Source organism: Poecilia mexicana, unplaced genomic scaffold (genome assembly GCF_051168715.1).
Source record: "Poecilia mexicana isolate PSO_F unplaced genomic scaffold, ASM5116871v1 scaffold_19, whole genome shotgun sequence".
Lineage (NCBI taxonomy): Eukaryota > Metazoa > Chordata > Actinopteri > Cyprinodontiformes > Poeciliidae > Poecilia > Poecilia mexicana.
This window is the reverse complement of record NW_028263388.1, coordinates 26,534,667-26,549,572: the sequence shown is the minus strand read 5'-3', so window position 1 is coordinate 26,549,572 and position 14,906 is coordinate 26,534,667. Positions and strand designations below refer to the sequence as shown.

The 14,906-nt window shown below is 37.3% G+C and overlaps 1 protein-coding gene across 1 annotated transcript in view; it reads left to right on the top strand.

Moving 5' to 3' along the window:
• Nucleotides 1-14,498, top strand: part of adgra1a (adhesion G protein-coupled receptor A1a) — a gene marked incomplete at its 5' end in the record, with an annotated part of 34,433 nt that extends 19,935 nt beyond the window's left edge. Inside the window, 4 exons of the mRNA XM_088016573.1 lie at nt 10,303-10,426; nt 11,246-11,397; nt 12,737-12,832; nt 12,931-14,498. Coding sequence (XP_087872699.1) covers nt 10,303-10,426; nt 11,246-11,397; nt 12,737-12,832; nt 12,931-14,419 — 1,861 coding nt within the window. The remainder of the gene's footprint in view (nt 1-10,302; nt 10,427-11,245; nt 11,398-12,736; nt 12,833-12,930) is intronic.
• Nucleotides 14,499-14,906: the final 408 nt, after the last annotated feature.

The window sequence follows — 14,906 nt, the reverse complement described above, 5'->3', positions numbered from 1 at the left end:
ATAACTTTCTGTTTTTGATTGATCTTTTCCTGGTTTAGCTATTGGTACAATAATAGATTCCTTCCATAACTCTGGTAATTTCCCCTCCTCCCAGATTTTGTTAAATAATTTCAATATTATCATTTTTGACTTATCACTTAGTTGATTTATCATCCTATACCATATTTTATCTTTACCTGGCGCTGTATTTTTGGTCTGTTTAAGAACTCCGTTTAATTCCACTTTGGTAAACTCCACATTCAGAAAATTATTTATATCTTCCTCATTCTCCATTAAATTTTTATACTTAAGAACAGTATTTTCTCTTCCCTTTCTTCCCTCTTCGCTAATGTTATTTGTACTATGTATCTTACTAAATACTCTTGCCAAAACCTCAGCTTTGTCCTCATCCCTAATTATATCTACGTTCTCATTTTTTAATACAGGATAGTCAAACTCTTTTTTAATTCTATTCATTTTTTTAATTACTTTCCAAATCTTCTCAATTTTTGTATCTCTTCCTATTGTACTACAAAAATTTCTCCAATAATCTCTCTTAGCTTTTTTAATAATCTTCCTTACTACTGCTTGCTTCCTTTTGTAATCTAATAAGTTCAAATAAATTGGGTTACGTTTTAATACCTTTAAGGCTTTATTTCTTAATTTAATCGCTTCCTTACACTCACTTGTCCACCATGGCACCTTTTTCTTATCACTAATACTCCCTCCTCTCGATCTCTTCTTATACTAACATATCCCCTAATAACAAAATCTAATGTTGGCTTTAACCAAGTTTCCTGCACACATATAATATCTGGTTGGACTTCCAGCTCATCGATATATCCTTTAAATTCCTGTCCGTTAGCCATCAGGCTCCTAGCGTTCCATTGAAGTATTAGCATAAACTACTTTCACCTGCTGCTCCCGACTTCTTGTCCACCTCTAACTTTTTATTTATTTCTTCCCATGTTCCTTCCTTAAATCCCAAGAATTTTCTGCTCCTTTCACTATTATTTTAATCTTCTCGGTTTTGTTCTTAGCTTGATCAGTACAGTTAATAACATATGCTATGAATAAAACTAGATTTTCCACTGAGTAAGTCATCTTATCTTCAGGTATTATTTTAGTTCAATCTGGACAGACTCAGACGAGAACAAGAAACAATTAAAAGATTTAATGACAGCAATGAATAACAGTTCTTTGGCGCTCGGGCCCCGGCAGCTGATTTGAGCTGAGATTTGATGTGAACTCGATGAACATCCCGATAACTGATTAGGGATGCTCTCCCCCGGGGCCCGACACTGGTGGTGGTGGTCAGGAAGGGTTCCATCCTGGAGAACCGAAGGATGAGGGTGGAGATGGGGAGGTGGTGGGTTGAACGCAGCTGGGAAGCGTCTGACGGTTTGGGTGTGGATCCTCTTATGAAGAGCCTGATTGCTGATTGAACGTGCAGGGTGAGGTCCAGGCTGAGGACGGGGATGAGCATGACGTCAATGGGTGAACGGAGGGGGCGGAGTCTTCCAGCTTGAACCTCTGCTAAAGCTCCATTTTGCTGTTTTGTTTGGCTTCCCTTTTGCTCGATCCCTCTTTTTTCCTGCTCCCTCACACTTTTTACAGCTTCTGCATAGCTAATATTTTTAGTTGTTTTTATCTGCACAACTTCTTTAGCCCTCTTCCTAACCTCACAGCCTCCGTATGTGACCCTATGGTTTCCCCCACAGTTGCAACATTTCTCTTCTACATCTTCCTTACATTCTTCAAATTTATGGTCTTCCCCACATTTTGGACATCTCTGCTTTCCTTTACATACTGCCGCAATGTGCCCGTACCCTTGGCATTTATAGCACCGAAGTGGTGGAGGTGTATAAGGTCTGACTTGGAAGCTTATATATCCTATTTTTATATTCATTGGCAGCTCTTTTTCCTCAAACTCCACCAGAACTGACATACTCCCCACTCTCTCACCATCCACAGTTCTTGACAGCCTTTTCATATTGAACACCTTTGCTCCAACTACATTTTTCTTAAGTTTTTCTAAATCCTCATCTGGTGGGATCCCATATATCACCCCTCTTGTTTTTTTGTTTTCTCCCAACATTTTTTTCTCCAGCACCGCTCTTTTACATATGTTTTCCACATTGAAAGCCCTACTCTTTTGTTCTATATCCTTACATTCTATCAAAAGACTTCCATCTCTCAAGATCTTCACCATTTCAACATCTCCTATTTTCTTTTTAATTTCCCTTGACACCCCAATTGGGCTGATTTTTTTCCTGACCTTCCTCGCTCTTAAGTTTCAGAATTACTTTAAATTTCTCATCCACAACTTTTCTCCTAACTACCCTCTCTTCCTCTGAACTGCTTTCTTCTAGATCCCGTTTACTTCCTTGAACATCTCTAATTCCCTTACCGTCACCCACTTTGAATCCTCCTCGTCCTCTCCCTCTCCCTCTTCCCACTGGCGTCCACCCTTCGCATTCCCCTTCTTCTTCATTACTTATCTCCATCCGAACCATTCACACACCAGTTTATGCCAATTACCGCCTTTTCCACACTCCAAGTTTGATGTAATTTTGAGTTTTTGAACAAATGTAACAAACTCTCCTCAACAGTAGCGTCGTCGCTCCACCGTCCTCCTCCGAGCAGCAGCCTCCCCAGGCGGCTGCACCCAAAATCCGGGCCCCCTCCGACTCTGTTTGTCCTTGCTGTACCTCTCTTATGACCATGGAGGCTTGAAGTGCCCAACTTTTCACTGAAGTGCCCCAAGTTTTCTATGATGTTTTATTACAGTAATCATTCTCCACATTGGACTGACATGGAGACTTAGGATTTAAAATTGACTCTCCCTTCATATTTATATTCAAATTCAATATTAAAGCTTCTGAAACATACTAAAAATCAATTTCTTAAAAATTCGATAAGAGTATGGAGAGATGTAAAAAAAATAAATAAATACATTTTAATGAGCCAAATTGTCTCTGTTCAGTCCAGTGTGGGGTAACCAATTATTTGAGCTGATTCAACATTTAAAGCATGGAAAGACAAAGGACTCCAAATGATTCAGAATCTTTATGTACCAGACTCAGACATACTAATGTGCTTTCAGGATCTGCAACATAAATTCCACCTAGATAAGAAACACTGCTTTAAATATCTTCAATTCAGAGACTTCATAAGAACGAGTTAAAATAATGAGCTGACAAAACCTGCCAAGTCAACTTTAGAAAAAATGTTAACAAAGGACAGTTTGAAGAAAGGTATATCAGAATTTTGTTACATTTATCTGAAGGATCTCATGATAGACTTAAGGCTTGGAAGGAAGATTTACTGCTAGAGTTATCTGAGGAAGATTGGCAAACAGCATGCACATTTTCCAATACTAGCTCTATCAGCACAGCTCTTAAATGATCCATTTCAAATGGTTAATGTGGGTTTACATGACACCAGTGAACCCCAATAGGTATAGCAGGGGGATACCTGATGTATGTCCAAAATGTACAGAGGACAGAGGAACTCTGGTTCACTGTATGTGGTATTGTAGGAAAATTATGCTGTTTTGGAAAGAGGTAAAAGATGTAATTGGGAAAATAATTTCCAAACAAATAATTTTGGATCCAAAGCTGTTTGTGTTTGGACTGAACCCTGAAAAACAATTATACTAAAAATGAACAAACATTTATAAACTTAAGTTTGCTCAATTTGAAAAGATGTATATCATTGTTCTGGAAAAGATTCTTGGATCGACTGTAAACCAATGGTTGCGGCAGATGTTATCTGTCCTCCCTCTGGAAAAGATTATATATGTATTAAAGGGCAAACAGGATCTGCTTGTGTTCATCTCTCTTCATTACGTATGTAAAGGATCTGAGCATCCCAGAGGATGGAGAACATGTTAACTGCAGTTCCCAAAGACAATTCTATTAGAGGACATACACTTTTGAATTTAATATCTCAATATAAAGATAATATGTGGAATATGTGATGGGTTGTATTAGAACCAGGATTATGAGAGGCGTTTTTTGATTTGTTTGTATTTTATTTTGATCTGAACAGTTCTACTAATACTGCTGTCATACTTTGTAGAAAGTTCAAACTGTTTGTCTAAAGTGCTAAAATTCCAATTAAGATATTTTTGAAAAAAAAAAAAAAAACCTGAGTCAATGGAAGCAACCAGTGAACAATAATGAGTCCAGAAGGTAGATCTACAGAAGTGGGAGTTAAGATGACAAAGGAACTAAGTACAGTGGCTGACAAACGTGCAGCTACCTGCGAAACAAACCTCTAACATGTTGAAAACAAAAATGCAACAGAAAGGCACTACAACCAAACAAACAAACAAAAAATGCAATCAAAAAATGCTGTATTCACAGGGAAAAGGAGCAAGAGGGTGAAATTCTACAAATAGCGAAAACAACAAACTCTCTCCACCAAATGGGAGTGCTCCAGACCACTAGGAGGAGTTGAACAAAGAACAAATCATATCGCATTGTGTAGAAACCCATTTGTGTACACTTATCCAAAGCAGTAAACAATTATTTTACCACAATACCTTCACACAGAAAGCTTTTTACTCTGACTTTGTTTCGTATATAATAGCTAAAGTTGGCTTCTGATTGTAGCTTCCAATTTGGTAAATGACTAAAGGGCGAGTCCACCCAATTCTTCACAACCTTGAGTGTCTTTAATCTGCTCTAGCTAAACACTGCAATGTGAGACGCTAATCGTTACTAGGATATTTTGGCCATCATTCAAACCCTGTAGTTTTGTTTTTTTAGTAAGTTTCTTTCTGAATAGCACTAGCCTACCAATTATAATCTATTCTGTCATGTATAAGAATACAGAAAAGTTTCCATAATTATCCAAAGTATAAAATAAAAATATCGCCGTTTCCTGAATCTGCTGGTAGGATATGTTTGAAATAATGGGCTTATGCTATAGATTATATATATAAAAAACTTAATTAAATGATGATTTACCACCTCATAATATTTTTTCACACTTCTGTTGCCAGTTAAAAACTAAAAATGAAAACCTTTGCTCCTTTCATGAGATTTGCTTATACATTATTAGTCTCAACTGATTAAACATTATGAACAACTTTTGAGTTGTGTCATGAATTGTGGTGGTGAGGTGGACGCAGTGGACCCAGGTATGGAGAGTAAATGATGGTTTAATGATGAACAAACAATAATCCAGGCAGCACAGGTGAGCTCAGATACTAACAACTGGTAAAATATACACGACTACAGGCAGAATAGACGACAGACTAAACAAGGACCCAACAAGGAACAAGAGACACAGGTGGGATTAAATACACAGAGGGTAATCAGGGGAATGAGACAAAGCTGGGATCTATCAAGGGGTAGCTGGGACAAAACAGACTCAACTTACACAGAAACCAAAATAAAAACACAGAAAACTCAAATTCTCACAAGTTGATTCTTTCCATTATTCATTTGCTCTGCATTCAAAAGCAAGAAAAATTAAAAGGATTATTTCATATTTAATTTTTACCATCTTGCACCTAGCCAGAATTGGTGCTTTTTAATTGGATGATTTATCTATAATACAATTTAATACCCTTAACATCAGCATATAAACTCATATATTACAGAATAAACAGGGACAAAAATGTTTTCATAAAATTTATTTATTAGAATGACCTCTCCCTCTGCATAAAACAAAACATTTTTTTACAAAGTTCACACTGCACATAAGAGGTCAATCAAAAAGGTGTACATTTCATACACACACCATACAAGCAGAAGTGAAAGTGTTTTGTTTGATCATTCAAGGGTATTGCATTAAAATGTTTTTCTTACTATGAATTTACATACTTAAAAAATCCAAGGAAGGGAATTAAAGTCATTGGTATTGGAACAAAAGACTGGCAAAGTTTAGAAGACACCTGGGTCAGGTTGGGTGCAGATCCCTGGTTGGTAAGAGTGCATGTGTTATTTTGTGGACAGGCAAACTGGGGTTGCCAGTGTTGGCCGGGTGGTTTTGCAGACTCTTTAGTTTTCTGCCCCATCCATCACTATGTTTGGGGGATGTTGACCCAGCTGATTGGGAGATGCAACTAGTTGTAATGTGTGCTGTGTGGCAGTTGGATCCCTTTTTGGATGTGGCGTCACTGACGTTTTGCTTGGTTTGGTGGTGACCATAGCGCTGGGCTTGGTGATGGTTGTGTGTGGAGTTTGAGTACCTGTAAATTCTAGACTCTATCAGGCAAAAATAGGGCACAAAAATCCGTGTAGGACGGCGAAGTCCGGCGACGACAGGCGCTTAAATTCCATAACAAAAGTATGTTTTAATATTTTTTTTTAAATCTTTTTTTATCCAAAATCTCTTTCTCTTTCTTGCTGTTTATTCAATGTCACATGCTGATTTTATTTTGTTTTTTAATTATGTAAAGCACCTTGAAATGCCTTGCTGCTGCGGATTTTAAAGCTCGTCTTAAAACCCATCTATTTTACTTGACTTTCAAGTTTTAAATTGTATGTTTTTGTTTTTAAACTGTAAGTTTTTATTTTGTTTTTTTATTGTTATGTTGTGTTTTGATGTACAGCACTTTGTATCAGCTGTGGTTGTTTTATAGTGCTTTATAAATAAAGTTGGTATGGTATGGTATGAAATGTGCTATGCGAATAAAATTTGATTGATTGATTGATTGATTGATTGATGCCACCATACACCTGCTTCAATAAACCCACTGTCATCTGGACAAAACAGGCAACAAGTTGTAAAAGATTGTTTGTTTTCTCCACTGCATTTAACACAATTCAGCCTGATCTGCTCTCCAAGAAACTCCAGAAGACAGATGGAGATCTCAACAATCGCCTGGATCTATGACTACCTCACAAACAGACCACAATTTGTGAGACTGAAGGACTGTGTGTCTAACCAGGTGGTCAGCAACACAAGAGATCCTTGGGGGACTGCACTCTCACCATTCCTTTTCACTCTGTACACTTCAAACTTCCAGCACAAGTCCAACTTCTGTCATCCATGATGGTTGTCTTATCTCAATGGTGTAAAAGTTGGGTTAGGGCATTGTAAAAGTTGTAAAAGTGCATAATTAGGGCATTCTGAGTGCAGATGCTTTGAAAACTATTGGACAAATGACTATAAGGGCAAGGTATAAATAGGAGTAAATGGTTACAAAGATGCATTTTGTCCTGGCCAGTCAGTAAACTGAACGAGAAGTAATCAAGTTTATTTGTATTACACATTTCAACGATAAGGCAGTTCAAAGTGCTTTACATCATAAAAACATCACACAGACATCAAATGTGAAACAAGCAGCAAACATTACATTTTATCAAATTCCATCATCAAAATCATTAAGCAAATACACATCAAATATGTTGAGCAATGTTCCAGTAATGGCTAATCAAAGGCAACTCTAACCATGCAGGATTTTGTAGAAGATTAAGTGACTTAAGTCTGGGAAAGAAAACCTAAAGATACTGGCAGAAAGTTTCTCAGGGTGAGTTGGGGAACTGTTTGTTTTTGAACACTAGTATGATACATAGCATGTTGCATTCACCAGATCTATGTTTGCAGCCATGCTGAATGTGATAAGACGGTGACGAGGCTGTGAACAGTGCTGCACCTCACACTGACTAACTGCATCATAACACCTAAAATAAAATTATGTTGGACTATCTACTATCCAGTAGAAAATGAACATTTCCTTCATCCAAAGAAAATGTTCATTTTGCCAAACCAACTCATATTCTGAATTTCAAATAGCCCTAAAATGTTACTAGTTCTTACATTTGTAGTAAATAATTTTTTTTGATTTCCATATATTTTCTATAATTGTAAAGCTTACGATCCACATATTCACAATCTGTAAATAACCTCATATCAGCAATTCTCATTAATTAATCTAATAATTTTGGTGTTTCCAATAAATTCTTGACTAAGGATGTTTTGGATTTAATGATGTGTTTAAGTTGTTGATAGTGGAGAAACTCTTCTTTCCCAACTCCAAACCTCTGGACTAAATCACCAAAGGACATAATTTGATTATTGTGAAATATATGTTGGAGGTGAATGATTCCCTTTTCTGCCCATGATGAATAGTAGATTGGTTTATTAAATGCTTGAAAGTCTAGATTGTGCCAGTTTGGAGTATATTTACAAGGACTTAATGATGATTTTTGCAACTTTCCACCAGGCTGTCAGAGTAGACTTTATTGTGGGGCATTTGAAAGTAATTCAGTTTTTTAATTGATTGTGTAAAGAAAGGTAATTCTGATACTGATGTATTTTACATTCGTTTTGTTTGATGTTAATCAGGAGTTATTTTCACTGTCAAATTTAATCAAATTAACTAAATATTGCATTTGATTTGCTAGATAGTAATATTGAAAGTTGGGTGCCTCTAATTCTCCAAGACATTTTTTCTTATGTAAAGTTTTTAGTGATATTCTAGGTTTTTTATTTTTCCAATAGAATTGAGAAATGCAAGTGTCAATTGGTTTAAATCAGTTTTCTGCAGGAGTAATTGGGAGAGACAGAGAATAGATAATTAAGTTGTGGAAGTACCTTAATTTTTATTGTGGATATACGGCAAATGAGTGAAAGTGGAAGGTTGGTCCAGCGCATTGGGTCACCTTCAATCTTTTTAAGAAGTGGGATATAGTTAAGAGCAAATAATTCTGACAGCCTGAGTAAATATTTATCCCTAGATATTTTATGTTCCCCAGAGTAAGAGATAATGTAGTATTTTGAGATGCAGAGTCCCATGCTCCATCAGTTAGTGGAAAGATGGATTTTCCCCAGTTTATGGTGTGGTCTGAAATTTTAGAAATGTAACTAATTATATTAAAAGTTTCTTAAAAAGAATAATGTGCATCTTGTAAAAATAACAGGATATCATCAGCATATAGACTTATTTTATGTTCAATAGCTGAGTCACGGATTCCTTCAATTTTGTTATTTTTCCTTATTGATTATTATTATTTTTCCTTATTAATGAAAAGAGCAAACAGAGGGTGAGAGTGGGCATCCTTGTCTGGTTCCTCTATGTAGCAAAAACTAGATGATGTAATTCCATTTGTGCTTATAGTAGCTCTTGGTGCAGTGTACAGTGTGGATAAAAATCCACCCAATGAACGACTCTCCAAATCCAAATTTTTCCAATACCTTGAGCAAGAATTTCCATTTGACTTTATCAAAATCTTTCTGTACATCCAAATAAACTATCACAGTTTTTGCTTGATTTTGGTGGGAGATATTAAGTTAAATAATCTGCGGGTACTATCAATTAGGTTTCTGTTTTTGATAAAGCCAGTTTGGATTTGGATGAATTAATGTTGGGATAATTTTTTCTACTCTTGCTGCAAGTGCTTTAGTGATCATTTTTAAATCTGTGTTACTTAAAGAAAGTGGATGGCAGCTTGAAGGGTACATTGGTTCCTTATTGGGTTTCAAGTAGGGATGCTCCGATCAGGCTTTCTGCTGCCATTTTTGATACCGATCACCAATGAGGCAGATCATTGCCAATAACCTGTTAATTGACTGTTAATTTTTTTGCTTTAGCTATAAATGCTACTATGTGATCTGACAAAATTAAAAAATGATCTGGCAATAAATTCACCTAATTTAGGCATAAAACATGCAAAATACTTGCAGGCACAACACAGCAGCTTTTCAGTCAAAAGGACAACTGAAAAACCTGCAATCAGTAAAATAATATTTCATAGTAAGGCTCTCAGTACCATAAATTATACATGAGTCAAATAAATCTGCCTATATTATCTGGTGTATATAACTGAATATAAAAAGATTTAAAAATATTAATTTCTTGAGGGTCTTGCTGAATTTAAAATGGCTGATATGGCGGATTTTTCTTTTTTATGCTTAAGCTGATTCGCTAAGTATTGGAAGTTGTTATATTTTAGTTGTTGAATAACACACTTTTTATGGATAATTTTTCCCCATTGATGTTTTAAATTAGTTAGTTCCTCCTTAATTTGATCATCTGGATTTGTATTGTGAGAGTTTGTTAAATACGTTATTTGTTTTTCTAAATTTCTATTTGTTGTTGTTTTTTCTTGTGTGATGAATATGCTATCAGCTGTATACATATTTTATTCAGCAGCTTTAGAATTAGTAATAGTAAAAATCAGATGACAAAGCCTTAAAATTCCCAAGATAAAATGCAGCTACAATTCAACCACTTCAACCAAATTGCATGTTGAAATTACTGCGCTCAGGTCCAAAAACCTCTGCTATTAAATCAGATGTAGACTATAGGTATGTAGACTGCAGTCTAACTACTTATTTACTTTCTTTATTCACTGTTTCCAGTGTCATCCGCATCAGTAGGAAGGGCTGGCACACCCTCCTCAATTTCCTCTTTCACACAGGCCTGACATTTGGGGTGTTTGCTGGAGGCATCAATCAGATCCACTTTCCTTTGGTTTGTCAGATTGTAAGTGTGCCATCTTCTGCTCTTTTGTGTAGCTAATATTTTACAATTATATGTTTTTGTGGAGCGCAGTAATTATGACCCTTTCTGTATATGGCTTAGCAGCTTGAACCCATCATTTGTAAATACATTTGAACAAGAAAAAGTCAAATTTTTAACTGTCAACTAAGTTTCAAGAAAAGCAATGTTTTCAAACCTAATACTAATCGTAGATTGTTAGTATTAGATGTATAGTACAGCACCCTCCTTGATTCCTTTAAGTTGATCAGAGTGTCAAGGGATTTTTAATTAGAAATCCATGATGATCCGGGCCCCTTTTCCTTTACCATTTTTCACTTTGAAAAAGTGAAGGGAATTTATGCGGTAAAAGTGACATGTCAGAAAATTACGAAAAGAAAATATCTACTTACCTAAACTTGTTTGTATCTACAGTCTGGGCAATCCTTAAAACCCCTAGAACCCGACGGACCCACCGGTGGGTCCAGCTGCCACTTGACCTCGGCTCGCTCTGTAAACAAAGGCTCCACGTGCCTTTAAATTTTTTTTTATTTTTTATTATCCGCTAAAAGAGGCTTTAATCTTTCAAAAACTATTCCGCATAAAGGTTTTGCCCAAAATGTTAAGATTTAAATTTATTTATACCCCCTGAGGGTGTAAGAGGTTAAAATGACTTTAATCAACTGAAAATGTGACAAACAAGGCTGGACTAGAGTTCTAAGTTTCATTTCCAGAAAAGCATTGTCACTTCTCAATGTTTCCTGTGAATGAGATTATTACTATAATATGTAATTTTTAACTGTATTTCCTTCTTTGGTGTGATAGGTCGGCATTGTACTCCATTATGCTTCATTGTCCACCATGATGTGGCTGGCATTTACTGCAAGAAACATTTGTAAAGATGTGTGCAAAGAGCCACTTCAAGCCCAGGACAGGAGTGGTCCAGTCCAGAAACGTTCCAAGCCAACCATCCTGAGGTAGAGTTTTATTTTCAAATAAAAAACTGACAACTCTTGAGAGGGTTTCAAAGGATGGGGACTATTGTCTTAAAGCCTCTGAATCTTTCACCAGATTCATATTCAACCTTTGTGTTTCTATACACTTAATCACAAACTAGCTAACCTCACTGCTGTATGAAAATGTGAGAGGATTTCAAGGTAGATAAGAAAAGCCTCTTTTTGTGGTGAATCAACATGTTTCTTTATAGGATCACAGTCATTAATTTTTGTCAAGTTAGTCCAACTTTCAGTTTGGTGTAATTTTAAAAATTTTGAACATAAATTTCTCAGCACTTTAACTTGTCAAGAAAAACCGAGATCATCCCACTTCCCCATGCTGGAGATTTTAGTTTAACAGTAACAATCCATAAAGTTACCTTTAAAGTTAAGCACACAATAATCACACAAGTAATGTCAAGACCCAACAGTAGACTTAAACTTCAATAAAATCAATCTGGTTGTGTGTGTTGTTTTTGTCTCCTGGAAACTTTGCTTTAATTCTACTTATTTTTTCTATCTAATCATAAGAAATAATAGTTAGGCAGAAAGAGTGTCATGAAACAGGAACAGCCGGCTTCCTGGAAGAAGAGGAAGTATGTTTCCAGCTTGCAGATTCATAGAAATAGTTTAAACTATTCCTTATTTCAAAGCATAAAAGTTTTGGGACTCGCCCGAGTCTCTAATACCAACCTGGTTCAGTAACAAGTGCAAGTTGTAATAAAAGAGTGTGACCATTAACAGGTGTGCTCTGTGGAACTAGTTGGGTGTAGGCTGCTCAGTCTGGCACAGGGGGAAGGCGGGTGTTGCATCTGGACGGGGGTCATCAGAAACCAGGCGAGTCTTTCTCTGCACCAGCTTAAACAGAGTTTACTTCAGTTCTGGACAGGGTAAATCCCAACGGATTCGGGAAACTCAATTTACCTGTTAGATGGAGAGCTGCTCCTCTCAGTAGTTATGGTAGGGTTAGGGTTCTCTACTTCAGAAGGGGAAGCAGAGCGAGAAGGGGTGGTGGGGGCGTTGCGCTACAATAAACTTTTTTTTTGTTGCTTGTTTTTTCAGTTCTACGACTGACAAAGGACCTCTAATACAGCACTAGTTTCAGTTGTATCTAAAACAGGAGTAAATAAATTTCACAATATTGTTAAGCCGGTGGTATCATTATTGTGAATCAGGAGGAACAATGATTACTGTTTCCTAAGTGTTTCCTTAGTAGCTTCCTAAGCATTTTCATCCGGTAGGTGGCAAAAAGACCAGATCTGTATGCTGACTGCCCTGCATCAACACATTTATTTTATAACTTTTTCACTTTTTTTGTCAGATTTTATCTTGTGAGCGATGGAGTACCTCTGATAGTTGTAGTCATTACGGCTGTCTTTGGCATGGATAACTATGGCAGCAGAGATGGAGCATTATAGTAAGTATAGATTCAATATATTAATTTCATTCATTCATTTATAAGTTTATCTTTGCAAGGTTAACAAATAGTTTTAAGTCCCTGTTTATCATTTTCAGCTGCTGGATGGCATGGGAACCTAGTCTGGGAGGCTTTTATGCACCAGTAGGTCTTCTGGTCATAGTCATGTCTTTGCACTTGTTGATTACCTACATCCAGCTGAAGCGCCACCCAGAGAGAAAGTATGAATTACGCCTTCTAAGAGAGGATCAGCAGATGTTGTCGTCCAGTGAGTCAAACCATCATTGTCAAAGTGGCAGTGGTGGAGCTTCAGTGTCTGCTGGAGACTGTCTGCCATTTTCTACTGGTGCATCTATACTGGCTAATGAACACTCTTTTAAATCCCAACTACGCGCCACCATCTTCACACTCTTTCTGTTCCTGGCAACCTGGACTTTAGGAGCATTGGCTGTATCACAGGGACATTTCCTGGATATGATTTTCAGCTGCCTCTATGGGGCTTTTTGTGTCACTCTGGGCCTCTTCCTTCTCATCCAGCATTGTGCCAAACGGGATGATGTGTGGAATCGTTGGTGGGTTTGTTGCCCATCTAAATCAAAGATAGAGAATGTAAATACTGATGGACAGAATCAGACACAACAACTCCATCAACCACACTGCCACTTGAGTTCTCCGTGTTTAGGCAAGCAGCCACTGCTTTCATCCCTCTTACAGGGTTCTTCAGACAAAATGACACCACCTCCTCAAAGCCCAACTCCAAGTAACACAGGTCCATGTTGTGTGGCTGTAATGAGTCCACCATCCCCTATCCCATCTCTCATTGAGCCAAAGTTCTCACCACGTCCTCATTCACTTCCAGATGAGCTCCCTCGGCCAACTCTTCCCCTACAGAGATGCCTTACTGAGAGAGCAAAGTCACGCTCCTTTAACCGCCCACGACCATGCCTCCAAGACTACCGCTCACATATGGCTTCACTGAGTATGGACGGAAGTGTCCACAGCTCCCACAGGGACAGCTCTCAGCCTGCACAGCATCTAGAAGGAACACCGTTAGTTTCCAACAGCCCACTTCCAGATCATCAGCTTCTTTGTCCTAGTCCCCACTTGGATAAGCAGATGGCTTCCTGCCACACCTTTCAACGCCAAACCTCCTGCCAGAGTATACAAGACCCAGTGACTTCCTGTCATGGCCATGTTCACAACATGCATGACAGCATAACGTCCTATCACAGTCTCCTTCTGCCTTCTCAAGGGGTCCATTCTTGTCAGTGGCACATGTATGGTTCAGCTACTCCCTCTGCTAATGCAGCCTGCTGTGAGAAACTTGATTCATTTACAGTGCAATGTGAGCAAGACCCCAAAACATACAGCTGCACATTAAAGTCAGAAGATGAAGACACAGATATCCATTCTTTGGACATAGAGCAGAGAGGCTTTCCAAGAAATACTCTGCCTCGACAGCATTCCAAAGTTAGCCGCCGAGGAGTCATTGGTCGAAACAGAAGTTTGCAAGAAGATGGCCTGTTTGGCTCAGATGCTACAGGAAATATTCGGACTGGCCCTTGGAAGAATGAAACCACAGTTTAAATGTGATGTTAGTTTAGCCTTCCAATAACTGTCTTTATAGATGATTTGTATGTGTTTTGGTCTTTATGCTGTACCCTAAAATAACCTCAACGAGTTCTCACATAATTTAGGACTGAATTAAGTTGTGAAATAAATATTTTTTAGTTATATTTGATTATCAACTTAGTTTAACTACAGGTGAATCCACATTATGCTTTAAATCTGCAAGCTATATTGCATGAATGCTCAGGGGCACAGTGGTTCTTTAATTAGAAATGTAAGTGAAAAGAAAGGGGTCAAGAGTTTAAACCACATTAATTCCACTTAGATGTTTCATGTTAGTTTCTGTAAATTGTTTTATGTTAATCTAAAATGTTTGTATCTAGACAAATTTAAATATCAGTACTCACTGATTTTAAACGTTGCATAGGAACACAGACCAGGTACAAAATATGACTAGAGCCAACCGCCCTTGATTTTTTTTTGAAAAGACATGTTAATAGACTTG